The sequence below is a fragment of the Monodelphis domestica genome, chromosome 4, assembly GCF_027887165.1.
Source record: "Monodelphis domestica isolate mMonDom1 chromosome 4, mMonDom1.pri, whole genome shotgun sequence".
Lineage (NCBI taxonomy): Eukaryota > Metazoa > Chordata > Mammalia > Didelphimorphia > Didelphidae > Monodelphis > Monodelphis domestica.
The window spans coordinates 93,403,984-93,430,676 of NC_077230.1; the positions used below are offsets into that span (position 1 = coordinate 93,403,984).

At 36.0% G+C, this 26,693-nt stretch overlaps 1 protein-coding gene across 2 annotated transcripts in view; it reads right to left on the reverse strand.

Moving 5' to 3' along the window:
• Positions 1-2,968: 2,968 nt before the first annotated feature.
• The window catches only part of RNF168 (ring finger protein 168), a 28,228-nt gene continuing 4,503 nt past the window's right edge, over positions 2,969-26,693 (reverse strand). For both annotated transcript variants that reach the window (XM_016433534.2, XM_016433533.2), the window contains exons 3-7: positions 19,430-19,506; positions 12,017-12,193; positions 9,707-9,828; positions 7,727-7,814; positions 2,969-6,372 (exon numbers count right to left, since the gene is read on the reverse strand). In XM_016433534.2, the coding sequence (XP_016289020.2) occupies positions 5,428-6,372; positions 7,727-7,814; positions 9,707-9,828; positions 12,017-12,193; positions 19,430-19,506 (1,409 nt within the window). In that variant the 3' untranslated portion in view covers positions 2,969-5,427. The remainder of the gene's footprint in view (positions 6,373-7,726; positions 7,815-9,706; positions 9,829-12,016; positions 12,194-19,429; positions 19,507-26,693) is intronic.

A 26,693-nucleotide genomic window follows, 5' to 3' on the forward strand; every position in this document is an offset into this window, starting at 1 on the left:
CCATTCCAATAGACTATCAGTAAGAAATTTTCCAAGTATGAAATATCCCAATGGTGAAATTTCCAACATTTATAAGTCTAAGGAAATTTTGAGGTTTACAATTTCCAGGCCTGGCATTCTATCTACTGAGCCATCTTGTTGCCCTCAATACATAGTGTTGATCCTTAGACCAAAGTAAAGGTTAAAAAAAAAACAAAGAAAAATGTATGAAGGCATCTTCCTATGGAGTCCTTGGAAGTATGGAATGCTGCACATACTATTAGAACAATGTGTTTTTTCACTTAGCCTTTTTTGTCTTCTTATAAAGAAAGGTTCACTGGGAAGGAAAGGGGTGATCTAAAAACAAAGTCTCATAACAAGAAATCTTTGTAATAGCTAAACAAGTTATAGTATGTGATTGGGAAGGAGATGGTTTCAGAGAAACTTGAGAACACTTGTACAAACTATTAATGTATAGTGAAATGAGCAAAACCAGGAGAAAAATATATAATCCAATTTTTGAAAGACTAAGAATTTTTATAAATGCTATGATCGACCATAATTCCAGAAGACCAATGATGAATACTGAGAAGTGATGGACTAACGTGCAGAATTAGAAACACATTTTTGAACATAGCTAATATTTTTTAACTATGAATATTTAGCTTTCTCCCCAATAACACGTAAAAGACAATTTTTGTCATTCATTTTCTAACATTTTGAGTTCGAAATTCTCTCTCCCTCTGCAACAATAAGCAATTTGATAGTATGAAACCATGCACAACATGAATCCATATGAGTCGGGTAGAAGATATATATAAAAAGCATAAAGTGATAAATAGTATACTTTGATTCATGCTCATATTACATCAGTTCCTTCTCTGGAGGTGGCCAGCATTTTCCATCATGAGTCCTTTGGATCATTGTACTGCTGAGAAGAGTCAAGTCATTCACAATTGGTCATCGTACAATATTGCTGCTACTATGTGTATAACATTTTCCTACTTATGCCCACTTCCTTCTTCCTTCCTTCCATGAACAGGCATTTTTAAAGGAAGAAGTCCAAGTGATTAACAGCCATATGGAAAAAAAATGCTCTAAATTACCAATGTGAAAATGGAAATGAAAGCCACTCTCAAGTTCCTCCTCACACACCCCAATGGCAAAGATTACAGAAAAGGAAAATGATGAATGCTGGGAGTACTCTGGGAAAAAAAAGTCATTTTAATGCACTTTTGGTGGAGTGCATTTTGGAACCATAACTAAAATGCATGCTCTTTGACCAAGCAATACTCATGCATTAGGAAGGCTAAAAAGAAGTAATCAGTATCAGAAAGGTAGAAATGACAAAATGATATGACAGGGGGCAGCTGGGTGGCTCAGTGGACTGAGAGCCACACCTAGAGATGGGAGGTCCTGAGTTCAAATTTGGCCTCTGACACTTCCTAGCTGTGTGACTCTGGGCAAGTCATTGAACCCCCACTGCCTAGCCCTTCCTGCTCTTCTGACTTAGAACCATACACAGTACTGATTCTAAGACAGAAGGTAAACAAAACAGAAATGGAAAAAAAAAGACATGACAACGGAATGTACTTCTACTGCACTGTCTCCATAGCAATAATCAGTCAAGAGATCTTAGTATGTTATTTAATAACCTTCAGAAAGTAAATTCATCATTGAATGCTATCCCAGGGCAGAGTATTTTCTCATGAAACAATGTAGAAGACCAGAGTATGACAGGATGCCATGTGAATGTATGTTGGTTGGTATCTATAGCACAACTATTATACTAAATGCTGATATTAAAATACCTTAAACTGGGGGCATCTGGGTAGTGCAGTGGATTGAGAGCCAGGCCTAGGGATGGGAGGTCCTAGGTTCAAATCTGGCCTCAGACACTTCCCAGCTGTGTGACCCTGGGCAAGTCACTTGACCCCCATTGCCTAGCCCATACCACACTTCTGCCTTGGAGCCAATACACAGTATTGATTCCAAGATGGAAGGTGAGGGTTAAAAAAAAACACCTTAAACTAAATGTTTTAAGTTCCATTCTCACTTTAGTTCCTAAAAACTAAGAGGGGTCAACTAGGTGACTCAGTGGATAAAGCCAGGCTTAGACTGGAGGGCCTGGGTTCAAATTTGCCCTTCTGTGTGGCCCTGGGAAAATCACTTAATCCCATTGCCTAGCCCTTATATCTCTTCTGCCTTAGAACCAATACATAGTATTGATTCTAAGATGGAAAGTAAGGGTTTAGGGGGGGAAAAAAGCTAAAACAAAAGAATTTAAATAAGTGATCCACTTGCAACTAATGGGGAATCCATGATAAAAATCCTGACTGATCATTTACTTTTTTGTACTGTCTGTTTTTTTTTTAAATTCTTAAAAGTGGTAGGGGAAGATAGTGAAGTGGCACAGTGGGTTACAAGTGAGGTCTGGAGATGGGAAATCCTGGGTTCAAATCTGACCTATTTCTTAGCTGTGACTCTGGGCAAGTCATTTAATAACCCCCATTGCTTAGCCCTTATTGCTCTTCAGCCATGAAATTTATACTTAGTATTTATTCTAAGACAGAAGGTAAGGGTTTAAAAATAAACTTAAAATAAAAAAAAAGTGGTGGGGGAGGACAGCAGGGCTTTGATTGTGACCTCTAAGATCACTTCTAAACTCACAGGATATGAATGTCAAGAGAAAACGTATACACCAAGTGATTTATAAATGGTAAAGTGCTATACAAATGTAAATTAGACACTTATGGGAAAAATAGCAGCTTGAGAATATTCAGCATAAAAGGATCATACACACATTGTTTGTGGGGCAGCAGTGTGAAGGTGCAGTCTGGAGTCTGGAAGAAGCTGGAGAAGGAAATGACAAACAACTTTGCCAAGAAAGCCCCAAATGGGGTCATGAAGAGTCAAGAGGGCTGAACCAATAAGCAATAAGCTTAAACTTGACACTGTGTCCGTTTTTATAAATAAGCAAATCTAGACATTTTAGTGTGAACTTGATCTTTAATGACATCCATTTGAAATATAGCATTCATTCGGTCGCAAGGTAGAGAACTTAATAGATGCAAATTTGGTTATTTCTCAAATTTCCCATAATATTACTAGAAAGCATGTAATAATACAGATGCCTGACTTAGTAAACACATACAGTGCTTTGTATTCCCCAGCCTACTTCCTGGCACTGTGAAAAAGCTCACTTTCTAGAGAAACTCTGAATTAAGAAAGGGAAGGGAAGATCCTTTGGAAAGCAGCAGTGTTTTAGAGAAATTGATCTTGGAGGCAGAATTGAAGGCAAGGTTGGCCTACTTAAATGTTGATTCCAGTGTTCCTAGTCAAATAGCTTTCTCTTCCTTTTCCACAAGAAATTAAGACACATTTGGATGTGCAAGCTTCCATATAACAATATAAAAACCTGTAGAAAGGTTGACTCAATAAGTCATGTGCAGACTCTATCCATAATATTTTCCTTATGACATCTAGTCAATATATTAACTTCATTGGGGTAACAGGTATTTTGACTGGAGAAAAAGGTCTAGTATAAGCTTAAGAACAACGGAAGAGGGTTAATAGGAATTAAGAGAAGAGTAGAAACAAGGAGGAAAGTATCAAATATACTTCAAGACTTTGCTTAGGCCAGTCTTCTGATAAGAGAAGGAAGTCAAAACATTCTTGCTATCCCACCTCTTTTTCTGCATCCTATGTCCCATTATATTATGAATTAAAAATACACACACTTCTGTTGGCTAGCCTGAGAACCTAACCACAATTTATAACAATTTTCATAAGCAATTATATTTCAAGTGCTAAATAATAATTTACAAAATGAATCTCAATACTATGTAATCAAAATGTAAACTGCTTCCTGAACACCTGTTTGGAGGATGCAAAAGCAGTAGTTGTCCAGGGTAGACTGATTTCATCCTTATTTAATTCTGTTCACTAAACTATGCTACCTTAAGGCAAGTAAGATGAATTTGTATTAAGGTTAGGGGAAATAGGCTTTAATTTTGTTGACCTTAAAAAAAACAAAAAACAAAAAAAAAAACCACCATCTCAATAGTTGACATAGTTTTCCAGACACACATTCCATCAAATACAAATGCTAACTGGGTGAAAATTTCAATTATGAAATCTGTCAAGTGCTTTCAGAAATAATAAAAAAAAAAGAGCCCCCATCCCCACTTTATACACAATCAACTTCAGAACACTCAAATATCATTTTGAACTTCTGTTGAATCAACAATAGTACCTGGTATCACAGAGACTAAAGGAAGTCACTTAAGACAGTCTTATCAAGTAGAAAATAAGCATCGTACTTTTCTCAACTTTGGAATATTTCCTGTAAAAATCCACAACACTCAATATGAGTCCCATAACATCTAGGAAATGGACTGTCTGGTGTTTTTTGGTCAAAGTGATCCTAGCACTAATGTTTCTTGATTTTAACACAACAGATTTTAGGACACTGTTGCCTGATCAGTAAAAATAAAAAAACAAACCAAAATATCTCAACCCATCTTGAAATTTTCTTTCCCAAAATAACAACTCAAACAGAAACAGTAGCTTCCAAAATGAATCTGGCTAACTGATAAAAGGAAAATGTAAAAACTGTCACTTGGTAGGTTATTTCAAAATTGTCAGAAACCCAGGTGTTGAGAGAGCTCATTGGAGAAGAATATCTTTATAACCTGTAGTCTACCATTTGTCCAGGTTCCATTTGCTCAACCTCATCTTTCCCTCCCTTGAAAGCTTCATTATCTAATTATTCCACACCCAGACTTTTTCTTTTAAGTTGTAGTTACTTCCCTGTTAGGAATCTATTTTCAGTTTTCCAAAAATTATTGATTCTCTCTCTGGACTAACATTGATTCTGATCCATTCTAGAAAAATGAACTTTATTACAGTATTTAAAATCTAAGTAGGAAAACAATTTGTAATTCAGTGATAAGAAACCATGACCCTTTAGTGCTTCTTTAAACATTTAGGGAGGTAGCAAGAAGACAGGCAAGGTCAATACCTTCCATCCTCATTTTTTTTAAATGCTTGAGAAAAGTTTTTGCTTTATTTTTCTTGAGTGGAATTGAATAAACAAGTGAGTATTGGCCATGATGAGTAGACTCTTACAATATTTGAAGATTTCATGGAGATGGTCTAAAGCTTCTTCCAGCTAGTAGCATCCCCCATTTCACCATACTTTGATTATTGCCAACACACAAAAACCAATTTCTTTGTTGACTGCTGGGAATTTGTCTAAAGAAAAGTTGTACGCTGGCACCTTTTCTTAACTTTCCTTGCAAACTGGTTTCTGACTGAGAAACTACAGGTAATAGGTAGATCTGCAAAATAGAATGCACTAAAAGTACCTACCAATAGAGGAGTATTATTGAATATATGTGCATTAAATTTGTTTCTTACTCCTTATTGCTCACCCTTCCTCATTTGTTATTTTGCAGCTTGCTGAAACATCTCAAAAATACTTTTTTGAGTATTACTAGGTTGGAGAGAACGGGCATTTTTGAAAGATTTGGGTGCCTTTCCTCCCTTATTAGCTGAAATTTTCTTTTGGATCCCAGAAGGCTGCCAGTTTTCATCTTTTGAGCTTCTTCGAGGTTTTGAAAGCTCTGTTTCAGGTTGTTTTTTGCAGTTCTTTTCCTGGGAATGCTTTCTCCAGCCATTTGGAGATTCGTCTGGATGTAAGGAGACTTTAGTGCGCAAGGGATAAGCATCTGGGGACCCTTTCTGCCGATTCAGTTTCCCCTGCTCTTTATCTACTTCTCTCTGAAGTTCTAAGGCCAATAACCTATCTTGTTCTTCCTGCTTATGTCTCTCAAAGAGCAAGTGTTCCAAGTCTATCAGTTTCTGTGCAATGTTATTTTCTGTCTCTTCTTGTTCTGAAGAAATTTCCATACAGAATTTTCTTCTCTTTGCAGAATTGCTTGAATCACTGACTAAATCAGGAGATTCCTGATCTTTTCTTTTGGGACTTTCTTTACCAATCAGCAGATTCCTATCTTCATTTTCTGTATCATCAATACTGTTTATGGTTATTTCCGCCAGATTAGATACTGCATTTCCATTCTCTGCTTTTCTGGGAGACGTGGCTCCAATCTCAGCAGAACAGAGAAATCCGGTTTGTACTTCATGATTAGCACAAAAATGTCCATTTATAACCTCATTTAGATTATTCACCTGTGAGTTAGTTTCTTTCTCAAGACATTCTTCTTCCAAACTAAAGGCACTTAAATGAGGCATTGGTGAATCTGTAATTGAATTCTTTGTAACTCTGCTCTGACTCTCAAGGAATGTTTGTGGAGTTAATGTTGGCATAACCTCATCTTCTTCTTCTTCTTGCGACCCAGTGCTCTTCACATTATTGTTACTAACATCCTGCAAGGGCAAAAATAGTAACATTCAGCAAAACCAGCAAAAAAGTCAAGTTTTAGGCAGATACAAGCTATTGCTAAATGGGAAGTCATGCTGCATCAGAAGGAGGCACTGAATATGATGAGATAATGCTCTTAAAGAGATAATGATTTAAAAAACGGGCAGGTTCACTCCAAAACAGCAACACAGGTAAAAAAAAATCACTCATGTATTAGGAATTAAACAAAATTTTGAGATGCAAGATATTTGAAACATTGAGCCCAGCAATTCACTCCATAATTCTTCTTTCTACATAGATATTAGAAATAAGGCCTTTAAAAAAAATACAGAAAGTTTCCCCCTCATGATACTTGTGCCTTGGGGAAAAAAAAGTGATTTTTAGTGTTTTATTATCAATGGGATGTCACTACTTCATTTTTTGCTACTATTAAAACTAAAGCTAGGTGACAGTTGAATGGCTCAGTGAACTGATAACCAAGGCGAGATGGAAGATCCCAGGTTCAAACTGGCCTCTGACATTTCCCAGCTGTGTGACCCTGGGCAAGTCACTTAACTCCCATTGCCTAGTCCTTATAGTTCTTCCTAGGAACCAATACACAGTATTGATTCTAAGACAGAAGGAAGAGGGTTTAAAAAAACAAATAAAAAACAATGCTGATGACCCAGTTTTTAAGCTCCAATTATTTACATTCAACAATTTCATAAGGTCAGGTCTTCCCCCCACCCCGGCTGAAGTGATCAACGTAAGCACTAAGACTATGGCTTGCTACAAATAAGAAACTCTTGGCTTATAGAGGAACTTACTTCACAATCAAGACCTCCTGGGTGCTGTTTCCCTGAATTTATTCTTCTGCCTTTTGAGACCCTTTGGGTTTTCTAAGTTTGTTCTATCCTATCACATTTATATTCCCTGACACCACATTGCTTGCCTTAACTCCAGAAGGAAACCTTCTAATTTTATGCTCTGCATCTCTATTTCAGAGGTCCTCCTTAATAATCAACTAACAAGCTGGGAAAATGTTAATTTTTTTTTTTTTAAAAACCCTTACCTTCTGTCTTGGAGTCAATACTGTGTATTGGCTCCAAGGCAGAAGACTGGTAAGGGCTAGGCAATGGGGGTCAAGTGACTTGCCCAGGGTCACACAGCTAGGAAGTGGCTGAGGTCAGATTTGAACCTAGGACCTCCCGTCTCTAGGCCTGGCTCTCAATCCACTGAGCTACCCAGCTGCCCCCGGGAATATGTTAATTTTAAGAGAAACATTTTAATATTTTCATTTATACACTCTACAATTTTCTAAAAAAGTTAAACAACTAATAAAACTGGGTTATAGTAAGAATGTCCTTGTCACTAAAATACCTGAGACATATGATTCCCATTATCTTCTGTGGCAAGTTCAAGTTGAGATGCTTGTACTGAGGCAAACTGAGATTTTGGTGACAAATACCTTAAAAATAAAATATATTTTAAGTTGAACTGCTTTGAAAAACACTTGATAATCTCCCCCCACCCTGCTCACCCACCAATTCCAAACAGGTCTAGAAAATGCACCAGACCCAATCTGGATAGGAAAATTAGAAAAAGTCACAATGAGCAATCTTCTAGCCCAAGGAAACAATAAGGACAAAATTTGTTGATAGCTCTTTTTGAAACAATGAAGAATGGGAATCTTAAGGGTGCTTCTCCAATAGAGAACGGTTGAATAGGTTGTGCTCTATAAATGTAATGGAAGCATTACTATATTGTAAAAAAAAATGATGAATAGGATAGCTTCAGAGGAACTGGGAAGATTTGTATGAATTGATGTAGAATAAAGTGCATAGAATTAGAATAATTTATATAATGCCAACAATATGGTAAAAACCGGCAAATCTGAAAGACTAAGAGACTGATCAGTGTAATGATCAAATGTGATTTCAAAGGGCTAATGGTAAAAATGCTACCACCTTCTGATAGTGTGTGTGTGTGTGTGTCTGTCTGTCTGTCTGTCTGTCTCTCGCTATCATATACCTATCTAGACAGCCATAACTCTATATTTATAAATTAAAAAAAATTATTTGTGAAAAATAATTTTATTTTATAATTTTATTTATATCACTTTATAATTTATTAATTTTATTCACAAATATTTATTAATCTATCAATAATTAGTATCTATTAATTTATTATTTATAAATATTTATTAAAATATCTACATTTTGGAGGTAGCTGGGTAGCTCGGTGGATTGAGAGCCAGACCTAGAGATGGGAGGTCCTAGGCTCAAATGTGGCCTCAGACACTTCCTAGCTGTGTGACCCTGGGCAAGTCACTTAACCCTCATTGCCTAGCCCATACCACTCTTCTGCCTTGGAACCAATACAGAGTATTGCTAAGGATTAAAAAAAAAAATCTACAATTTCCTTTTAATATGGTCAATTTGGAAATGTATTTTGCTTGACAACACATATTTGTGAACACAGGTCTTATTTCTCTTTCATTCTAAATGGGCATGGGAGGGAGAATATGAATTTTTGCCAATAAAATACATTTTTTTAAAAGGACAACCAGCTCATCATTAAAAGACTCTGTACTCCATCCTCCCATAATCATTCACTTATTATGATAGATAACTTTTCTGATTACTGCATTGAGTTTAACCACGGGATTTAATGTCTGGATTCTACCCACACTTTAGTAGAAACCACTGGTAGTTAATTACACATGTATTTTAGGATTTTTGATCTAGGCTGGAAAAGTTCATTTTTGTTGATAACAACAGTCAGAAAACTTAAGTTTATATGATTTTACTGCTTTAAGAATCTTTTGAATGGTGTCAACTTCAAATAGAAATGGATCCTTGCAGGATGCATTTAGTCAGTCATTTTTAGTCATGTCTGACTTTTCATGATCTAATTTGAGGTGCTGGTGTGCCGAAATCTATGGATTCCATGGGCTTGTCCTCAAGGGACTCAGAATAATATTTTTAAATATATAAAATAAACTACATGGGGGACAGCTAGGTGTTTCAGTGGACAGAGTATCAAGCCCACAGAGGTCCTGGGTTCAAATCTGGCCTCACACTTCCTAGCTGTGTGACCCTAGGCAAGTCACTTATCCTCCATTCTGCATTAGAACCAATACGGAATATTGATTCCACGAATGAAGGTGAGGGTTTAAAAAAAATTGTAAAATAAAATACATAGGATTATAAGGAAAACTAATTATATACAGAAATCAAATCATCAAAATATTTACAAAAGGTCACATATCCCAGGGGAGTAATCTTTTGGTAGAAGAAATGAAGATTATTATACACAGCAGTTCCTTAAACACTTATTAGCATGGCCATAGTGACTTACTTTTGAATACTTCCAAGGAAGCTTAATTGGTTCTTAATCTTCTTTTGTGACTTGTTGGTGACAGGTGAAGACTGTTTAGCACTTGAAGGTGAACTAAAGACACTTTTTTCACTCAGTTTGTTCTTGAACAAAAAATATTCAGAAAACAACAGATTATTCTATGATCTGATCTATACACACAAAAATCTTTTTGTAATTAAGTTAATAATAACATTCTAATAGGAATTGGGCTTACTTTTACTTTTATTCTCCATAAATCAAGGAATTAATAGTGGAAAAGAAAATAATCTGGCATAGCAGATAGAGACCTGACCTTGAAGTAAGAAAGACCTGTGTTCAAGTCCTGCCTCTGACACATATTGCCTTTTAGTAGCCCAGACACCTAAGCAAGACTTATTTAAAGTTCCCAAAAGGGTGTCAACCTACACTGGTATTATTGATTCCTTACCAGAAGTTCCAGACCATCAAAATCACAGGTCTAATTAAAAAAAAGTAAATATTATTGGAAAGACTATTTAAATTATACAGAAACTTCCACCCCACCCCCCCACCTTACCATCAATATTATGTATTGGTTTTGAGGCAGAAGGTGAGCAGCAAATCACTAGGCAATGGGGTAGGGGGGTTAGGGGTCACACAACTCAGAAATATGAGGCCAGATCTGAATCTCAGCCATCCTCTCTCCAGGTCTGGCTCTCTATGCAGAAATATTCATTTGCTTTTAAAGAACATACAGATTACAATTTATAACTTTCTCCAGTGGTACAACTGACCTTCAAGAGAGGCTCTGAAATATTCAATAGCATGGGTTCAATTACTGGAGGCACTTGAAATTAATTTTTCTCTAAATGTAATGTAAGGGTAAATAGATCCAAAAGACCATTTACACTGGTTACAACCAATTAAATAAAAGACTTTACCTTGCATAAAGCACAAAGCTTCTCTTTCTTTTACCAAATGGCAAATGTATGGTTATACAACTATCAGCTACAAGCCATATTTTGTAGAATTTTAATGTTCTGAAAGTAGACTTTGTAGGGGTAGCTGGGTGGCTCAGTGCAAAGAGAGGCAGGTCTGAAAAAAAAAGGAGGTCCTGAGTTCAAATTTACCCTCAGCCACTTCCTAATTATGTGACTCTGGATAAGTCACTTAACCCCCATTGCCCAGTCCTTACTGCTCTACTGCCTTGGGAGCAATACATAGTATTGATTCTAAGATAGAAAGTAAGGGTTACAAAAAGTATGCTTCAAGGCTTAAGTGACAAAATTTATCAATGAAAAGTAATATATAAATTTCAACTTTTCATGCATTCAATGCAAAAGTGGCCTTTAAAGTTCAATTTATTCTGCATTTTTTCTTAACATTACTATGTTAATTAATTACTAGTAATTAATATGGATTAGTGCAATTTGATTGTGTAGTAAGTGCAAGTATCTCAATTCCCTCAGGGTGTTAGGCTAAGTATTTTAATAAAAGTCTCTTTTAGCTCTAAACACAATGAAACTTTTGTGCAGTTAAAGATAATTTTGTTTTAAGACAATGTCAATTTATCACCTATAAGCTCTTCAAAATAAAGTAGGAAAAACATCTGATGGCAACATACTATTTTAAATATCCTCCCAAATAAAGCATCGATACAGTAACTACGTCAGGATAACAATATCTGCATAGAGGAGAAAATGATAGAATACATCCCCAAAGGACTTTTTTCTCAGTAGTAAAATTGAAGGGCTTAGATTGGATATTTAAGTTTCTTCCCAATTCTAGAATGTTATGGTTTTACTTGGTGATTCACCTCACCTTCTTTATTGCCTCAAGGCATTGATGTCTTCAAAGTGTCAGGATGTCAGATTTATTTTATAAAATTTAATTATTACCACATGAGACTCAGCTAAGTAACATAATGGACTGAGAGCCAGACCTGGAGTCAAGGGGTCCTGGATTCAAATCTGAACTCAGACATTTCCTAGTCATGTGATCCTGGGCAAATCACTTAACTCTGTTGGCTTGGCCATTGCTGTTCTCTGTCTTTTACTACTAAGACAGAAAGTACGAGTTTAAAAAAAAAACACAACTAAAAATTATCACAAGGAATAAAAGGCAATCACATATGCTTTAACTATGAGGCAAATAAAACCTGAGTTCTGGAGCTGTTACAAATTTAAATTGCTTCCCTTTATCTATTAGAATCAGGAAAGAGCAGATGTAATTTAAGAATCTGAGTATTTCCCCGTTTCCTCATTTATCCAGGTTTTTTGACTCCTGAAACTAAGGGGAAAAAAAATCTTTCAATGCCCAATGTGGACGTACAAGATTGATGCTGATTTCTCGAGCCAGTTCTTCATCTCTTTTTAGCTGTTCCGCCATCTTTCTTTTCCTTTCTTCTGCTAGCTTTTGCTCTTCTTCCTCCTCTGCTAATAATTTCTGAATGTATTCTTCACTTGCTTTGCTTTCTTCTTCCTCATAGGCCCTTCGTTCAGCCTCCACCTTAAAATTGTTTGTTAAAAAAGTTTAAATTATAGGATGTATCAATAACAGACTACGACAAACCTTAAGGCTCATCTATCACAACAAAAAAGGTTAACATAATTTTAATTAACATAATTTTCAAAGGTCTAAGACTTCAAATTTATATTTTCTAGATATACACTCTGTGGGATGAGATTCAGTGTGTAATTCTCAGAGTAGTATTTGGCTTGTTATAACCCCAATTTTCAAGACTCCTCAGTATTACTATTTCTTAGACTAAAACTGTCCCCTTCCACCCCATAGAGTTTTTAAGTTTTTTTCTGACTTATTTTCAAAAGCCTTGAGAAGAGTTTATCTGTACCTTGGGAAGAAAGCCAAACTATAAGATAAGCTGAAAGAGGGAAAGTACAGCAATTTTCAAAAGTATCTTTTTTGTCCTAGGCTGGGAATCCCATGATAGAAACAAGTTTTTCTTGATCATGGGGGTCTTCAGGGGTATGTAATGTTGACAGTGTGCTCAAGACTGTAAACATCACAGCCCCCCTCTTCTGTGGGACTAGACAGAGGGGAGGAGGAGAATCTTTCATCAGGATTATTATAAAAGTCTGTGATTATAACTAGAAGAATAGACATTTTTGCCCTGAGCAAGCTGCTTGTGTGGGCGGAATCCCTTTTCCTTCCCTCCTGTCCACTGTTTTCCCTGCCAGCATCTTATCAAGTGTCCTATCTGCTCATTAGAGTGATTTCAGGGGATATGCTTTTCCCCAGAATTCTATTTCACACATATATAAAGGAAAATGAATAAATACTTTCAAGGAAGAAGGAGTAAAGAAATGAGAGATAAAGCGGCAGAAAGAATTGGGTAGAAAAAAATTTAAAATATTGTATTACAGGGACTCAGTGAATTAAGAGTCAGGAGTAGAGATAGGAGGTCCTGGGTTCAAATTTGACCCCAGACACTTCTGAGCTGTGTGATCCTGGACAAATCACGTAACCCCCATTGCCTAGCCCTTATCACTCTTCTGCCTTGGAACCAAATACATAGTATTGAGTCTAAGATGGAAGGTAAGGGTTTTTAAAAAATCATATTACTTCACATATTCCCTCATCATTTACACAGGTTATCATCCAAAGACTTGAGGTTTTAAATATTTGAGGGGCTCAAAAAGTATTTTAATTAGATCCCCAGTGCCAATTCTGGAGGCAGCTACACAAAGAATCTGAAGCTTGGAACAGTGCTCCCTTCACAGTTACAAAACCCAACTTTGACAGTTTTTTAAACAAAAAGAAAAGAAAAATGCAGGAAAATAAGTAAACAACAACAAAGTTATTTTGGTAACATGGCAGACTCAGAAGAAAACAGCCTCCAAGAAAAATATGAATTGCTCTCAAGCCAAAAAAGGATTTAAAGAAGAAAAATTGGGAAGAGAAATAAAAACGATACAAGAAAAACATGAAAAAAGAGTCAACACCTTGTAAAGGAAGCACAAAAAAAAAGGTAAAGAAATTAATTACTTAAAAAACAGAATAGACCAGTTGGTAAAAAAAAAAAGGCACAAAAATTCAAAGAGAAGACTACTTAAAAAGCAGAATCGGTTCTTTGGGAAAAGAGGTATATAAATTCATGGAGGAAAAGGACTCTTTAAAAAGCATGCCTTAAAAATTAGAATTGGGCAAGTGGAAGTTAATGACCCCATAAGAATTTAACAAACAAAAAATCAGTCAAAAGAAACTAAAAAAAAAAACTGAAGAAAATGTGAACCAACTCATAGGAAAAACAACTGCTGGAAAATAAATTCAGGAGAGATAATTTAAGACTCACTAGACTACTTGAAATTAAAAAAAAAAAAAAGGGCTTAGACATTAACTTTCAAGAAAATATCAAGGAAAACTGCCCTGATATTCTAGAACCAGAGAACAAAATAGAAATTGAAAGAATCTCTGATCACCCCCCTAAAAGAGATCTCAAAAGGATAACTCCTAGGAATAGTACAGCCAAATTCTCAAACTCCCAGGTCAAGGAGAAAATATTGCAAGCAACCCAAAAGAAACAATTCAATTATCATGGAGCCATAGTCAGGATAACACATGATATTTCAGAGAGCAAAGGAACTAGGTCTCCAACCAAGAATCACTCACACCCAGAAAACCTGAGCATAATTTTTTGGGAGAAAAAAGGGCATTCAATAAAATATAGGACTTTCAAAGACCGTAGCTGAATAGAAAAATGGACTCTCATATCAGACTGAAGAGAATACAGAAAGGTAAATAGGAAGGAAAAACCAAATTCAAGAAGGTTAAATTTTTTACATCCTTATATGGAGAAATGATCCAATTTGGATTCAATGATCCAAAATGCCAAAGAACCTTGTCATTAGAGCAGTTAGAAGGAATATACACAAAGGGCAAGGGTGTGAGTTGAACAGGATGGGATGACTAATTCAATCATTCTGGAGAGCAATTTGGATCTATGCCCAAAGAGCTACAAAAAGTATACACCCTTTGACCCAGCAATTCCATTACTAGGTTTGTATCCCAAAGAGATAAAAAACCAAAATGGGCTTATATGTATAAAAATATTTAAAGCAGTTTTTGTGGGAGCAAAGAATAGGAAAGTGAGGAGATACCCATCAACTGGGGAATGGCAAAGTTATAGCATGTGACTTTAATGGAATACTATTGTGCTATAAGAAATGACAAGTAGGAGGAGCTTAGAAAAACCTGAAAAGACTTACTTGAACTGAAGCGGAGTGAAATAAGCGGAAACATTGTACACAGTTGACAGGAATACTTTACAATGAATAAATGTGAACAACAACTATTCTCAGCAATACAATGATCCAAAACTATCTCAAAGGACTCATGATAAAAGTATCATCTACTTCCAGACAAAAAGGACTGAGTCTAAAGTCAGACCAAAGCAAACTTTTTTCACTTAAATACAGTACCAAAATAATTTTTAAAATAAGTTAGTAAATCTCAGGTTAAGACTTATGAAATGGCCCCTCCCTAAAAGTCTAAACATCTCTCAGATTTGTCAGAAATGCAAAATTATAAACTCAGTTTAAACACATTTCCAAATAAAGTTATCATTAAAGAGGCTTGTAAAATATTACCCAAGACTTTGAAGAAACACAAACATTTATAAATCAATCTCCAGCATGGGAGTTTAGATTACAACGAAAATGCAAATTTTATATGCCAAGCCAAAAGTGACTAAATCTTTCTATCTTGGTTTTCAATTCCATTAATAAGATTATAATGACATTTTGCCACATACGTCAAGTATGATGGTAGCAACACAGATGGCTTCTGCCTCTCAAGATCAGTCTAGCTAAAAATAAGTATGGAGAACCTCATTTTTAAAAGGTTAGTGATTGAAGATGAAGGATCACAGTGACCCATAAAACAAGCAAGTACATAACGGACATGTGGCCTTAATGAGCCCCTTCTATTTCCTCAGGTTGGTAGAGTAGCAAAAAGAGACAGTTGATGATAAGTATTTCTGTTCTTAACTATGAATCAGCAGTTTCTGTTGAGATTATAATCACCATCTAAAAATCAATGAATTCATAATGGAGGATTCTTTCTACCATTTCATCAGTCACCTAGGTTTATCATCATCAGTCCCTTGCTCTCCTATGTCCCATGTATTTAATCGTTACGTCTTGTCAGGCTTATGTCCACAGCACCTCTCAGAGCTTTTGGAGTTTATTGGTGTGCGTCAGGTTTGAGATAATTATGGGATTTTAGAAAAAACACTTCAATACTTAAGTGGAGGCTGAATTGGAGTGGGGAGAATAGAGAATAAAAATTTATTTAGGTGTATATCTTGTAACAGGCACTGCTAAGTGTTTAAATGAAATTTATGGTGAAATAAAGGAACAGCTCACAAATTATCCTCAGAAGAGTAAATCAGGGAGCTGGAGGAATTGGTGTTATGGCGTACCTCAAAGGTCACAAGCAACAATTTCATGGACCACATGGATTTTTTTTACCATACAGTCCTCAAAATACACACATATGTATATATAATCTTCCTAGTGATACACACACACACACACACACACACACACACACACACACACACACACACACGTCTATCATTAGGAAGATAATTACAGATTATATGGCAATATTTTTTGACAATAGGATTTGGGTTTAAGAAATAAGCTTAAGGTGTACAAAACTACTTAGGATCAAAGGATCAGTTTCAGAGCTAGACTTTTAAATGTCCAAATCTCTATAGCACCAACACATTCTTTGGGAACAGAGGCAGAAAGATGGAGGGAATTTTATAACACTGTTTTTTCCTTGTTCTCCTGCCTGATGCCCTCTTTCTTAATTTCCTTTGCTGGCTCTTTAAGCCACACAGTGTTCCATGAGAAGGCTCAACTCACCGACATCCCCATGTGGATAACTTCCAAATTTACTGGATGTCCAGTAGATGTCACCAATTCTACATGTTAAAAATAGAATCCCTCTTTCCTCCCAAACCCACTCTTCTTCCCAACTTCCCTACTGCTGTTGAGAACACCATCTCCCCGGTCATGCAGGCAAGCAACCTTGGTGTCATCCCTGACTCCTCAGATCCAGTCTGTTGCTGAATCTTGTTTTTACCTGCATAACTTCTGTCCTCTATCTGCCCCTCTCTCCACTCACAGTCGCCAGATCCCACTTGGACCATTGCAACAGCCTTCTAGTTGAAGTCCTTGTCTCAAAGCTAAGAAGCGAAATAGAGAGAGTACTGAACTCGAGTTCCAATCTGGTCTCTGACACTATTACCTGCATGACACCAGACAAGCCCCAGTTTCCTCAACTGTAAAACGCTATGACAGTAATAGCACCTAGGACTAAATGAGGTTATATTTATATTTACAAAGTGTTTTCTTAGCACAGTACCTGGTACATAGCAGGCACTTATATGTTTATTCTCTTCCCTTTTCCTATCAGGTCTTTCCCTACTCCAACACATCTTTCACTCAAGTGCCAAAAGAATTTTCTTAAAGTGCAGGTTTGACAACCCCCCCCCATAAACTCCAGAGGCTCTGAAAAATAGACTGCTAAATAGTGTTGTGGATGTGATAAGACTTAATAACTGATTAAATATGTAGGGTAAAGGAGAGGAAGGGGATGGGGATAAATCCAATGTGGCACACCTGGGTGACTGGTAGAATGGTGATATCCTTGATAGAAATATAAAGTTCATGAATTATTGAAATTTGTTTCTCCCATTAATTGATTTCACATTTAATCATTTATTGGAAAAATTTTACTCAACTTTAAAAATTCACTTGTGAACTAAAATGAAAAAAAAAAATAAAAATAAAAGAGAGAAATATAAAGTTCAGAAGAAGGGTATTTTTTTTTTTTTTAATGATTTTGAGATGTGAGTGGGACCTTTAATTGGGGATGTCCAATAGGCACTTAATGATGTGGATTAGAAGATCAGGACTGAGAGTTGGGCTGGTTATATAGATTTGTGCAACATCTGCAGAGAAATGAAAATTAAACTCTGGGAACTGATGAGGCCATCAAAAATTTTAACATCTCAGATGTTTCCCATAATGTTCTATCTCTATAGTTCTTTATTCCTTATTAGGTTTAAAGGATATGGTTTTGCTCCTTAGGATGTTTAAAACTGAATTATCCTTTACACTTACTGAGAAATGCAAATGGATCAACAATGGTATTTATTGAACTTACATCATTTTTGCATTGGGGTAACAGCGATGGCCAGGTCCATTCATTGGGGTAGGCCTTGGTCTTCTCTAAAGAAGACCTGTGCTAACTGTACTGCCTAGAATTCATGTGACATTTGGGAGGTCAATGGAACTATGTTATATGGATTTGGTTAAGGCTCTTTGGTGCAAGGCACTAGGGGAGGCAATTGAAAAGACAATGCCTGATCTTATTAGGAGCCCAAAGAACTTCCTGGAATTGGGGATAAGGACAAGTGTGATTGGTTGAAGATGAGAAGATAGGAAGGGATGCATCCATTTAAAAGGAGAGAAAACTCAATTCACTCTTGTAAATTCTTTTTTTCTCTAGGACTTCCAGGGAGAAGTAGGTGAAGGATCCTTAACAAGAATGCCTAGAGTAGGGCCCTAGCACAGCACAGTAAGGGCTCAGGCCCTGCAACAACACTCAGCTCAGCTCTGTGTGGGTGGTGAGTGAAAAGAACAGGAGGAGGTAAATGGAGTGATCCACAGCTGAGGTTTGGTAAAGTAACAATACTTAAAGGTCACCGAGGCAAGGAATTGGAAAGTAGAGAACAGTGGAATGTTGAACTGGTTATCTATATAGTTATTTATATCTTTGGCTCTCTCTTTATAGATATCAATCATATTTATACAACTTATATATTTTATATAGTCAATATTATATATAAAATACATAAGTTGTCATATATATAAATTATATAATTTATCTACACTCAGAGAGCTATTTATATATAGATACAGTTCATATCTGTATGAACAAGTATATCTACACTAAAAAAACTTTTCCTTCCACTTAGAATCAATACTATATAATGGTTCCAAGACAGAAGAATGGTAAGGACTAGGCAATGAGAGTGACTTGCCCAGGGTTGCATACCTAGGAAGTATATAAATTCACATTTGAACCCAGGACCTCCCAAAATATTCTTTTACAACCTCTTTTCCATTCCTCATTTCCCTCAAGATAACAGGAAACTGAAAAATAGCATTCTCCCCCAAAATAAATAAAATAACTCTTCCTAGCATAGAAAAGGTCACTGATGACTAAAAGTTCTGTATTATTTTGAGCACATAGAAACCAGTTATCTTGAATATATTTAAAAAAAAATTTCTTTATGTCAGTAGCCAATAATTATATGTCGGCATCAGAGAGAGAGTGTGTGTGTGAGACTGCTGTTGCTGTTGTACAATTGTTTCAGTTGCATCTGACTCTTCACAATACCATTTGTGGTTTTCTTGGCAAAGATACTGGAGTGATTTGCCATTTCCCTCTCCAGTTCATTTTATAGATGAAAAACTGAGGGAAGCAGTGAAGTTACTCATCCACCAGGGTCACCCAGCTACTAAGTGTCTGAGATCAAATCTGAACTCAGGAAGAGAAATCTTTCTGACTCCTAAGTCCAGCGCTTGCTACACTGTGCCACCTATCTGTCTTACAGAGTATATGCAGAATATAAAAACTATAAACCCAAAACATAGACAGAACTAAAGGAAAAAAAAAGAAAGTAAAGAAATTAATATTTGCACCTACTTTGCTAATCTCTTCTTCATATTCACGCCTCAATTCCCCAGGCTGGCTTAGTGTACGATGTGGTTGATACATATCAACTGTTCCCCATAAAAAGATAAAAGATAAAAAATACATTTATTAATTATAGAACATAGAAATGTTGGCTAGTTAAAACTCTTAGGATAAAATTTTCAAAAAGATAATGAAATAAACAACTGATTTCATACTTCAATGTAATGATTTTACATGAAATTTGTATCTTGCAGATCTGCCTCCCTCACAAGCAATGGTAACACATCTTTTGCAAGAGTTAAAAATAAAGATTACATTGTAAATGAGCTTGTTTTCATGGATAATGTTCTTACTAATGTGAGAAAGAAAGGTAATTAAAATAAACTTGTTTAGATTTTTTTCTCTTTAAGTATCTCCCACAAGTTTTTTTTCTGTCTTTTAAAAAACTGAACAAATAGCTTTGAACTCTGTAAAATTTGGATTTTATTCACTGAACCATCCATTTTCAAATGATTAACTCATTTTTTTTTTGGGGGGGGGGAAGGTGTTAAATTCTGGGTAGCTAGAAGAAAATTTCACAGCAGAAACAGCTTCTTTGGCATTGTTTATAGTTTTAGCCAAACATTTTAGACTGTTTAGATATTCTAAATGTTTATACTCAACAAAATTATAAACATGTAATTTGTATATATTTAAAACAAAATTATAAATACTTAACAAAACCATTCTAAAGTAATCTGTTCAATCAATCACACAGCCTTTTTTTCCCTCAGTGCTTTACTTTCTTGACCTCTCTGTAACATTCAACAAGATATACTTCTTAGCTGAATGACCTTGTGCCAGCCAGTTAATCCTCATTGCCTAGCCCTTACCACTCTTCTGCCTTAGAACTGATACACAGTATTGATCGAAATGAAGGTAAAGTAAGGTAAGGTTAAAAAAAAAAGTCTAGTTTACACTAGACACTACACCAGGAACAGGGAACATAAGAATGAAATAATCCCTGATCTTGAAGCTTACATACTACAAGAGGAGACAAGTACATAGATATATATATATGTAGAATACTGAAAATAAGCAAAAAGTAGTTAAATATATAAGTAGAAAGAGGAAGGGCACTAGCAGTTGAGGGCAGACAAGTATAGATGAGTGTATATATAGCATACAGCATTTGAATATATATAGAATACAGAAAACAAATTAAAAAGTAGTTAAATATAAAAGTAGGAAGAGGGAGAAAGGGTACTAACAATTGAGGGGGGGAGCAGAAAAGTACATAGATGAGTATATATAGAATACAGAAGATAAATAAAAGCAGAAAGAGGAAGGGCACTAACAGCTGAGGAGTGCAGACAAGGAGAAGAGGTGCTTCAGCTGCACTTCCACAAGACAGGGAGGACATATGTCTTAGATGTAAAGAATGCACTACAAAGAAATAAAGAAGAGATGACACATTGTGAGCAAGGAACAGAGAAAAGGACAGTCTAACTGAATTGCAAAGTGCAGAAGAGGGAGTCTTGAAAAATAGGCTGAGGCCAAGTTGTGAAGAGCTTTAAAAGTTAAACCAGGGAGCAGCTTGGTAGAGCTCAGTGGATTGAGAGCCAGGCCTAGAGACGGGAGGTCCTGGTTTCAAATCTGCATTCAGATACTTCCCAGCTGTGTGCTGGGCAAGTCACTTGACCCCCTTTTCCTAGCCCTTACTGCTCTTCTGCCTTGGAATCAATACGAGGAAAGGTAAGGGTTTATTTAAAAAAAAAAAAGTTAAACCAAATTTATATTTAATCCCAGAGGCAATAGGCAATCCCTTGGAGTTGTAAGAGTAGAGAGAGGAGTGATATGGTCAGATCTGCTCTTTAGGAAAATTACCTGGTTGTTGTGTGATATAAGATAAATCAAAGTAGGGAAAGTCTTGAGGCATTGAATCCAATCAAATGACCCCACTATAATAATCTATATATAATAATAAGTAGGTGATAAGAACCTGAATGAAGGTGGTGGTTATGTAAGTATAATCTGAAAGGAGAAATGCTGTGGAGGGGAAAAAACAAGGTTTGTCAATTGATTGGCTATGTGGAATAAAAGAAAATAAGCATGCAAAGATAATAACATCAAAGTTACAAACCTAAAATAAAGAAGATAATGAGTTCCCTTTGGGACATGTTGAATTTGAGATATTCATAGGACATTCAGTTAGAAATACCCTACAGGGAACTGGTGTAGGACTAAATCTCAAGGTAGAGGCAGAGCTGGAAATATTAGCATGGGAGTCATTTTCATAGACATGACAACAAAACTCAAAGGAAGTGAGGTCATAAATTGTAGAGGAAAAAAATAGGATACCCACAATTAGGGGGTATGTGAAGGATGCTGAGACAGGAAGAGAGACAGAAGAGGAAGAGTTGGACAGGTAGGAGAACCAGAGGAGAACAAACCCCAAAAGGAACAAACACTTAGCACAGAAGAAGGATATATTTCCTTGGTCAAAAGCAGCAGAGAAGTCTAGAAGGGTGAGAGCTGAGAAAAGGACCTTCAGATATGCCAATTAAAGAGACTGCTGGCACTTGATGAAGGTGGTTTCAATGAAGTGATGAGGTCTTATTGCAAAGGGTTGGTGAACAGCTGGGAGGTAAGAAGTGGAGGTAATGAGTGTAGATGTTCCCAGGTGTTTGGCTGAGGAGGAGAGACATAAAACAATTGTTTTAGGGGTGAGAAGAGTCTAGGGGTGATTCAGCATATAGGAGGATGCTGGATACTAGAGAAATGGGGTGATAGGAGAGTGAATGAAAGGGACTGTCTTTGGCAAGAAGAGTCACCTAATTATCAGAAACCGAGGGGGAAGGAACCAAGGTGCTGATGGCAATGGGCTTTTAGACAAAAGGAGAAGAGGGAACTCATGGCCACGAACCACTATCCATGTTGTGTCTTCAACCCTCTTGTCTAGTTCAGATAGAAGAAGTTCATCTGATGACCACTTGTGCAACCTTGTCTTCATGTGTATATCTCTTGAAGTTCCAGGGAGCAACAAGAAGCAGCCAACCACATGCTGACCAGTGTTCTATGGCAGCACTCAAGACTTGGTCAGCTCGGGGGAACCAGAGGCTCTGAGGTCCTTAACACTGAATCCTGAGATACCAGAGAAGATGTGCCCCTATTATAAAAAGTGGAAGGTTTCACTCCTTTCTCCTTTTTAACATTATATTTCCTCCTTTTATTCTCTCTTCTATTTCCACTCTTAAAACCCTCAGAAACTAGAAAAGACCTATGTGAACTGATGCAGAATGAAATAAGCAGAACCAGGAGAACATTCTACACAGTAACTGAAATATTATGATTTTGCTATTACCAGTAAAACAATGATCTGGGGCAATTTTGAGGGACTTATGAAACCCAGTAGAATTGCTTGTCAACTGGGTTGGGGGGAGGGGGGAGACAACATGAATCATGTAACATTGGAAAATTTATGATTAAATTTGTTACTGGAATAAAATGAAGAATTATTTTTTTAATACTCAGAACAAGATCAATGCACTCCCACTGCTTTTATTTAATTCTTTTAATACTCTTTAATTAATGAATTAAATTAATCAATTCCTTAATAATCTGAAGAGATTAAGATTCTGAAGGAGGTACACCTGTTTCTTCTATTAAAATGATAGCCCTTTTATACTCTGCTGCCTTGTGCTACTTCCTGGAACTTCTAAAAGCTTCCCCTTGGGGCTTATTCAAGGGAGCTTTCTGTTTTTTATTTTATAAAACCATGCCCTTCCACCTTAGAATCAATACTGTATATTGGTTCTAAGGCAGAAGAGTGCTAAGGGCTAGGCAATGAGGGTTAAGTAACTTGCCCAGGGTCACACAGGTAGGGTCGGAAGGCACATTTGAACTCAGGACCTTCCTTCTCTGGGCCTTACTCTCAATCCACTGAGCCACTCAGTTGCCCCACAAGCCTTTTGTTTTTGTGGCTACTAGATGAAGAGAGCTGCAGATTATATGTCTGAAGCAAACCCTGCTTGGCTAGGAAGCTACTTTGCATTGGCTTTACTGCAGAGAGGGTCTGAATGACTTTTTGGACAGAAATTGTAATTTCTTTTTGGATTTCCTGATCATTATTCATTCAGATGTAAACTTCAGGGGTCACAGGAATAGGGATGCAGATCTGGGGAGTCAGCCTCCTATGTGGGCAGTCAATCTAGGCCCATCAAACTTTTTAAGTCCAAAGTGCCCCTCCTTAACCATTATTTTACTATGTGTGATATCTCTACATTGAAATGTAAGGGAGTTGAATGAATAAGTGAAAAAGTATTCATCAGGTGCTTACCAGGTGCCAAGTTTTGTGCTAAATGTTGGGGAAATAAACAGAAAAATTAAGCATCCCTGTTTTCAAGTTCAAACATTAAACTGGAGGAGTCAATGTTTAAAGTTCAAGGGTTTTTGAATTGCATTGGTATAATAAGCTTCCTTTTTTTGAAAAAAAGAATTGATTCTAAGACAGAAGAATAGCAAGGGCTAGGCAATTGGGGTTAAGCGACTTGCCCAGTAACAACACACAGGTAGAAAGAGTGTCTGAAGGCAGATCTGAATTCAAGTCCTCTTGAATCTAGGCCTGGTGATCTATCCACTGACCCACCTAGCTACTCCAGCATAGGTTTTCTTCTGGTCTATAAACTAGTTTTTAAAGGGTCCCCCCCCCCCCCCCCATTTAAATAACCATACTTCAATATAATGAATTTCCTTTGTAACCCCATATATTTCAATTTATACATTTAAAAAACATTATTTGGAGAAGGGATCCATGGCTTTACCATGTTATCAAAGTGGTCTGTTATTATACAAATAGAGCAAGGGTTTGGGACAAATTAAGGTACACAAAAGATCATATAAGGTAAAATGAACAATTTTGACTACATAAACTTTTAGTTTTGAATGCAGTTACAATCAGAAAGTAAAGGGGAAAAAACTTTGCAACAAGTTTCAAATAATTTCTCTGACTAAAGAGATAAAGAGCCGATTGAATTATAGATAAACCATTCTCCAATAGGTAAATGGTCAAAGGATATGAAGAGTGAAATCTCAAAGGAAAAAAATCTAAGCTATCAATAGTCCTATGAAATAGTTTTTTCAATTAAATATCAAGGAAATGCTAAGTTAAAACAACTCTACGGTATTATACCTCACACCTATCAGATGAATACTAATGTGATAATATTGGTGGAACCATTAAATGGGCCAATCATGCTAGAAAGCAATTTGGAACTATATCAAACATGGCACTGAAATGTTGCTAGGTTTATATTAACAATGTCATTGTAAAGAAAACAATTTCAGGCAGAGCTAATATAATTTAAATGGCAATTGTACTTAAACTAATCTACTTATTCAATGCCATCTGAATTAAATTACCAAAAATTTATTTTATTGAGTTAGAAAAATAATAACTATTTAGAAAAGATTGCTGGGACAACTGAAAACTAGTTTGGCAGAAACTAGGTATAGACCAATATCTTATACTATTCACTAAGATAAGCTCAAAATGGATTCATGATCTAGACATTGAACTGGGAACACACTACCAATCAAATTTATAGAAAGGAGAGGAATTTGAGAGTAAATAAGCAATGGAGAGCATTGTGAAAAGTAAAATGGATAATTTTGAGTACATTAAATTGAAAAGTTTTTGTACAAATAAAACAAATGCTGCCAAGATTAGAAGGAAAGCAAAAAATTAGGATTTAAAAAAAATAAAACAACCTCTCAGATAAAGGACTCATCTAAAATATACAGAGAACTTAGTCAAATGTATAGTGATAACATCTACCCTTTTTATTGGTAAATGGGCAAAAGATATGAATAGACAATTTTCAGATGAAGAAATCAAAGATGTGTAGGTATATGAAAAAATGTTCCAAATCATGACTGATTAGAAATGCAAACCAAAACAACTTTTGAGACACCCATGGCTGAAATGACAAAAGTGCAAAATGAGAAGTATTGGTTAGAGAGGATATGGGAAAATGTGGACACTAATACACTGCTGGAAGAGCTGTGAACTGATCTAACTATTTGGAAAGCAATTTAAAATTACATCCAGAATTATGAAGCTGTCTATGTCCTTAGAGTCAGCAATATTATTGCTGGTTGTTTCTCAAGGAGCAAGAAAAAAGAAAAGACCTTATATATTCCAAATATTTATAGAAGCTCTCTTTGTGGTGGCAAAGAATTGGAAATTGAGGGAATTGATGAGAATCAATTGGGGAATGATTAAACAAATTGTGGTATGTGATTATGATAGAATATTACCATGCCATAAGAAATGATAAACAGGATGATTAAAAAAAAATCTTGGCAAGAACTACACAAGATAATGATCAACAAAATGAGTAGAATCAGAACAATCTACACAGCTACAGAATTAATGCTGGAAGAATAAACTATGAATGCTACCTCCAGGAAATTACCAGAAAAGTCAAACATGAAAGATTTAATTTACATGTACATATTGGTGTCCTGGATTATATCTTCAGTGATACAGGAAGAGTGGGGAGGAACTGGGATACTTGTGGACGGAATTTATTATGTAGATATGAAGAAAAATAATCTAAACATATAAGACATTTGTGATATCAGCTGTGTATACAATCTTTTTCTTTGTATATGGAAATGCTTGTTTTGTTTTTAGATTAAAAAAGAAAAGAAGTTCCTAAAGATTTAATCAATGCAAAGACCAGCCACAACTTGAAAGTACTGAATGAAAAAGCAATTGATTCACCTCCTGGACATACAGAGGATAGATTTGGGTGCAGGAGATAGTTTGTCAATGAACCAATGGGTTTCCCTCCCCCCACTATACCCATTTGTTTCAAGGGGTTTGCTTCTCTTTTTTAATAGGGAGTTGTTTGTTGAACTCTGCGGAGGGGGAAGATAAGAATAATGCTGCCCACCCAAAAAATTTAAAAAGAGGCTCACTAAAGCATTTAAAAGACCAAAGGAAAAAAGATAATAAATTTGAGATAAAGTAAACTTATGCACCTTAAAAAAGCAAGATGTTGCTAATAGGGATTCACTCAAATACAGTAACCTTTTTTCAGTTCCTTTGGGTAAATCAACAAACTAATTTTCTTCCTCTTTGATGTTACATGTAGAATAAAAAAAGCAAAAAAAAATCTTTTAAAATGCTAGGGATATTTCCCCTGATATTCTTCCTATGTCATACCTGTTACTTTTTGTGGTACCACATTCAATTCAATACCAATTCAGTGATTCAATTGCTTAATTT